The following is a 6484-nucleotide window of genomic DNA, read 5'->3' on the forward strand; positions in this document are numbered from 1 at the left end:
TATAATCTTGCTATTAAGGATATATTTTGTAAGACTTCTGATAAGGAAAATACCTTAGTCCATTAAAAGACTATAATCATTCATAATGTTATGACAGCGGAAGTCACGTGACGCTGGTAACACATGATGAGTTTCTCAAATGATCATGAATTTCCTAGTGCATTTGGGATGCCCCCTTTTTTAGTATATAATCCTGGCAGATAAAGCCTGCAGGATGATTGATTGAAGAGCTATAGATAGATATTGAAGTGATAGATAATTGAGTCAAGCGAACAGTAAAGTGTGTGAATCACTGTGATTTATAGTGTGTGTTATAAAGGTTAAGTTTAAAGTGACTGTGGAAATTCTGTGTATTACAAAGTTGTATTGAAAAAGAATAAACGAGTTTTAATCAAGAAAGGACTTGTATCACTAAAGTTCCTTGGAAAGAATTTATACCAGAAATTAACAAAAAAGCAGATATGGAACAATAACTTTAAATTATAAATAAAATATTAGTAACAGTAAAAAAATGTAGCACTTTTATAAAACTATTTTACTGTAAAGATCACGGCAAAAATAAACTGAAGAGTTTGTAATTATTAAATGAAAATTACTGTTGTACTACAGTATGACAGATTTTAATATTGACTTTGGTATTTACTGTAATAACTGTAAATAACTGTGTTTTCACCTGAAGAATATTTTTCTGACAAAAATAGAGATTTCTCTCAAACTTAATGTACAAATTTGTGTTTCTTTGTTTGTGAAGTAAGCAAATTTTTTATGTAAAGAAATCTTCTCTTGTTTACAATCTTGGACATCTTACACAAACTTGTTATAATTATAAAGTGTGGTTACTGGAAACTATGCAGAGTAGGTAACTTTTGTTTGTTTTTTATGTACTTTTCTAAAGTTTTTCACACAAATACTTTTTAGTGAGGAAACTGCTTCATTTTGTTAAGTTTTTTTGTTTGTTTTTTCACCCAGTTAATAGACTTGTGTATCCTGGATGTGGAATGCCTAAAATTTCCTTACAGTGTTGTAGCAGGAGCTGCTTTACATCACATAGCATCTGAAAAGCTTGCAATCTCAGGTGAGCTGTGAAAAATTATAAAAAAATTAGTGAATCTTACAAGCCAGATTCTAGAAAGAAAGAGAGAGAGAAAAAAATCTTAATTGTAATGTATATTTTTTATTATTACAGTGGTTAATAATCATATTGGTAGTTATGTACTAACACTTAACATCTCCATAATACCATCAGTAACATTCATTCAAAGTTATAACAATAGACCTACTAACATTTGTAAAATTTCAATACTTATGTATAATAATTGATCTTATTGTTATTATAACATCTGATGTGGTCTCCCAGTGAGACAGCGGTAAGTTTATGAAATAACAATACTAAATCTGGGGCTCGATTCCCTGCAGCAGACACAGCAGACAGATCAATATGACTTTGCTTTAAAACAAACAACAAACTTTTGATGTATATTTTGATAAATATGTATAATATATTATACAATATCTATATATAAAGCACAAAAATTATTTTTATGATTACAGTCTCATTATACACAACGATAAGTTTTCTGAAATTTTCTTATTTCAACTGTTACTTGAATTTAAACAATTTAAAGAATAATGGTATCTTTTAAAACCATCAGTTCCCAATCTGTGGTCCTTCAAGTAGTCCGTCGAAATGTTACATACTTACAGAAAAAAGATGGCTGCATAGCATATAGATCCCATTATTTACTTGCTGAGATTTAAAAAAACAAGTGTTCCAAGAAAAAGTGTGAAATGAGAGGAGACAAATATTTGGTAAAATTTGAAGACATTGCTCTTACCTCAGAAAGTTAGAGTAAAAATTCACCATTTTTTATGCTATTTTATAAAATTTAGATATCAGACAAAAGTAATGTTTCAATTGTAGGTCTAAAGAAAAACGACCTAACTGCTTGTATAGAGTGGATGGCACCATTTTCTGCAACAATAGAAGAAAGCGGTGGAGCCGAACAGAAAATCTTTCATCAAGTGGCATCGGAGAACATGCACAACATACAGACACACATTGTTGATCTTCAGCTACTGGTGTGTTTCGTTGTTACTATTGTATATGGTATGAATGTGCTTGTTGGAAATATAGAAGAATAAACAAAAGCCATTATTTTTGTGGTGGTTGTTATATGTGTGTCAGTTGTGGTTGTAGATGATCATTATCATTCCAAGGATAAATCAGAGAGTCTTAAGAAATTTTTGGTTATAAAACCCCTTTAGAAATGTGTTAAAAAATGCTTATTGATGGGAATGCAAGCTTATTCATTAATAGAACATAAAATGATGCTTTGTAAATCGTTACGTAAAACAACTGCAAAGAAGTTCATCCCCACATCCTAGATGATCTTGGGTTGATTGAAAGAAGCTTGACTTTTGCAGATATAAATTAGCATGGCTAACATCACTGGTTGTATATCAATTTATAGCTGCTTAGAGCATGGATTCTAGCACTTTCTCAGCATAAGGCCCTCCTCCCCAGAACATTTTTTATCATGACTGAGCCCCTCACCCGATGAATCTATAAGTACTGAGTACCTTAACATTATTATGTATTTGCTGTGTGCCATCCTGGGGAGGAAGGCATAAACCCCCTTGAAGTACTATTTTAGACAGGCACATAAACAGAATTGTGGGCTATTGTAAGGAGAATTAACTTGCAATAAGGGTTGCCTTTCAAATGTTATTAATGCTCTCGGAGTAAATACACATTTATAAAAATGAAACTTTCAGTTAATAAAATGAGCATAAGAATAAAATTTTCAACGATAGAAATTAATGACCATTAACATAGAAATAGTCATTCCCACCAAAGCCACCACGAATATATAATTAAAAATCAAATGTTGTTTATGATGAAAAATGTTTGCATTGAATAATAGACGAGCTCACTCGGTATAAAAATTAAAAACATTCACATTAATTTCTTTAAGACAAGAACTAAGCTTTCGACAAAATAATTGTACCTTTCAAATATTCATCGGGGGGGGGGTTATAATATCTTGTTATGAGACATTTCTGATTATTTCTTGAATTAATATGTTTTATTTGAAAAATTTAAATTTCCTGCATGTTTCATTAAATCCTGACAGTGATTTTTCTATAATTTTTTGGATATGGTCAAGTTTAAAGACTGTGTCATTTTTACGTAACAAATAATACAACAATAGAAAGGCTAACTTTTATCCTTTTAAGGTTGAAGTGTATTTTTCTCAAAGAATGTCTACTTTACCATTATAAAGTACATATGCACCATAAAAACATGTTTAAATCCCCGAGTATTGTTCAGTTTTATGCATTTGTTATCCTTCTATGTTTCAACCATTTCACAAAATGCACAAACATGCTTGAATTGACACAACTACAACTGGCCGCCTCAGTTAATCTTGTATTAATTATGAGGCTTCTGTGCCTGTATTCTGAATATAAAGTACATTGTTTTGACAAAATTTTAAGATTTCAACTTTAGAAGGTTTGTGTGGACTATTTTCCTTGGAATTATTTCTAATGGTTCATCACTTTACAGAAATTAAATAAATAAATATTGGAAAAGTAACCAAAAATAAATCATCTAATATAAATGCCAGTGCAAAAAAAGGGGGGGCAGAGGAGTAATTCATTTTTGTGTTTATTGGTTTTGTGAAAATTAGCTTGCATCAAAAATTATAGGCTTCTTTTTTATAATTCCTGCAGTGTGTGTTTAATAGTAGGAAAATGTACATGTTTTTGCTCTTGCACTGACTACATAAAAAATTTACAAATTACAGGAAAAAGCCCAGGCTAGACAAGCAGAAACAAATATGTTTTCTGCACAAACCAGCCCGAAGTCAGAAAATGGAACTTTAACGCCTCCTCAGAGTGATGAAAAGGGTTCTCCCAGTTTTTATACTCCAGTATGACATTTATACACTGTAAAATGTTTTTAATAGAGTGCAAATAGTAAATATAACACGAGTATTTGTGAATTATATTCTTGTACTATCTGCTTGGAATGAAAAGTATTTCTATATTTTTTCTTTAAAAAGTTAGAAGTTGACCAAATAAATGTAATATATTCAATAAGCTAAGACAAAAGTAAAAATAGATATTACTTTTGTCTGTGTCAATAAATTCGGAGATTATTGTACCTTAGTGTTGATTCTAGGAGCTGGAAAAGACAGTTTATATCCTTAAAGATTTAAGGTGATGACATTATTAGTTGTACTTATGCCAGTTTTTACATTATGTTTCTAGGGTTTGAATTTGGAAATAACCTAATATGTTTGCTTTATATTTTACAAATGTTTGTAAGTTTTATTTTTATTAAATTTTTAATTAGTAAATGATGACATACAATAACACAGCCATCTATTTATTTTCTTTAATGACCTAATACAGTGTTTAGAAATACTAAACTTTTATAACTAATCTATCATTTAGTTGTACAAGTATTTAATATTTTTGGGAATTTTGTCTTTATTAATGTTATTGATATATTAGGCTAGCTAGTTTATGTGATCAGTACTACAATTTAATATTTTCCTTTCATTCTAAACTTATTTCTGGTACTATCATGAGTGGATTGATGTTTGAAGTTCAAAAGATGTATGTTTATTTCTTAATTTGCTTACTGATGAAAGTAAGAACTTAATGTTTATAGAGAGTATTCTAACTTTTTGAAATATAACTTATCAAATGATGATAATTGTAGATTATTGTCAAGTAAGGTGATTGTGGAAATAATTTTCTAGTCTCCTCTGCCGAAATTTTCATCTAAAAATAGATGAAACATTTTGGAGTGAAAAAATACTAGTACAAACCATGTGTTATGCTGTTAAAAATCAGTATTTCCTAATGGTGCAGGGTTCTTTTAAGTCTGTGGTTTGAGTTGAGTAGCATAAAATTCCATGCATTTCTTTGGAGTTTTTTTCATGTTTGTATTTTAAGTGCAACTTTGATAAAAGTGGTTATATATGTATTTTTAACAACCAGACGTGGTTTCATTTGTGATGTATTTTACCTGTTGCTAAAATGTATACGTGTTATATTTTATAAAAACTAGTGTTGACATAATAGATTTTTTTAAATCATGAATGTTATAGTTCAATTGTTAGTGTTCATTCATATCATTGTATATCAAAACCAGTTGTCATGCGTTATTTTTTATGCGTAAATTTGAAGGTCTACCTATGTATATTTTTTTATGTAACTGTAAAAATTTCATTTTTGGTCTTAATAAATGTGAGACAAAATGATACATATATTTCAAAATGATTCTCATTTGTATAATTACACAAACTTAAACTTCTATTTCCTGAAAAGTGTGTTAGTTATCGCTTTAATTTCAGAAAATTAATAAACAATTAAAACATGGCATTTTCTAAAAAGTGCTTTTAATTTTCCACGTTAAACATAGCTTATTAAAGTTTTGTAAACTATACTGATGAAATAAATGTGGATCCAACTTACTGGTATATATTTTACAAATAGCTAATTTGCGAAGTATTACTAAAAATAAACAGGAAAGGTTAAAAGAAAACCTGTAAACTGAGGTTGGAGAAAATACTAGCTACTTTATTCTCACAACAGTTTCCTGTTCAAAGTAATACTAAATACACAGTAGAGAGGAGCATTATCATTCATAAATGACACTAGAGGAAAGCATGACAATAGTTTTCGTATGTTGCCTCAGTTTGGAGATGGCTGTTAGAAGAAGAACGGGACTTTGCTGAAAGACTAATAATTATAGGCACACTGTCTAAAAGCATGTGATACAATGCTTTTTCTGTTCAACTACTAACTCTTGAACAAGTGACCTTATCTCCCTTACTACCGTGGGCATACAAGCCCTCTTCTAGAGCATTTTTAGTAATAGTGAAATATGAATAATTATTGAACATTATGGTTTTTTAGTTTTCAATATGAATGTGGCACTGGAAGCGTTTATGGAAGTGAAAAAGTTGGATCAAATATTTTTATTTTTAATAAAACTGAGATAGGTGAATTTTTATGTAGTGCTGACACTGTTATTTTTTCTCTCTTTTTTTTTGTTTTAGAATAACAGGTGAAATATTTGAACTATGAGACAAATAAATATTTGTAGTTATATAGAGAAGATAAGTATTATTTCCAATTTTTTAAAGCCTAGAGTTACTACTTTGAGGTCCTTTAGCTTAAGTGGGATTGGATACTTAGGTTTCATTACTACTGGTTATGAAACTACCTACTAATGAAGCTACTGTTGTAGCTTCCAGTTTTGGTATTGCATATGCCTCAGGCCACTTTGTGAAATAATCCATCACCACACAAATGTACCTGTTTCCTGCACGAGTTTGGGGCAAAGGACCAGTAATGTCAATGGCCACTCTTTCCATTGGTGTGCCAACTTGATATAACTTCATTGGAGCACGTCCCTTATGCATGGGTCCCCTTTTAGCATAACATGTACTTCAGATCCTTCACC

At 30.2% G+C, this 6484-nt stretch overlaps 1 protein-coding gene across 1 annotated transcript in view; it reads left to right on the plus strand.

The window, feature by feature from the left end:
• LOC106474305 (G1/S-specific cyclin-E-like) overlaps positions 1-4291 on the plus strand; it is a gene marked incomplete at its 5' end in the record, with an annotated part of 20299 nt that extends 16008 nt beyond the window's left edge. Inside the window, 3 exons of the mRNA XM_013934992.2 lie at positions 970-1075; positions 1922-2079; positions 3810-4291. Coding sequence (XP_013790446.1) covers positions 970-1075; positions 1922-2079; positions 3810-3941 — 396 coding nt within the window. The remainder of the gene's footprint in view (positions 1-969; positions 1076-1921; positions 2080-3809) is intronic.
• Between the last annotated feature and the right edge of the window lie 2193 nt (positions 4292-6484).

Source organism: Limulus polyphemus, unplaced genomic scaffold (assembly GCF_000517525.1).
Source record: "Limulus polyphemus unplaced genomic scaffold, Limulus_polyphemus-2.1.2 Scaffold7055, whole genome shotgun sequence".
NCBI lineage: Eukaryota > Metazoa > Arthropoda > Merostomata > Xiphosura > Limulidae > Limulus > Limulus polyphemus.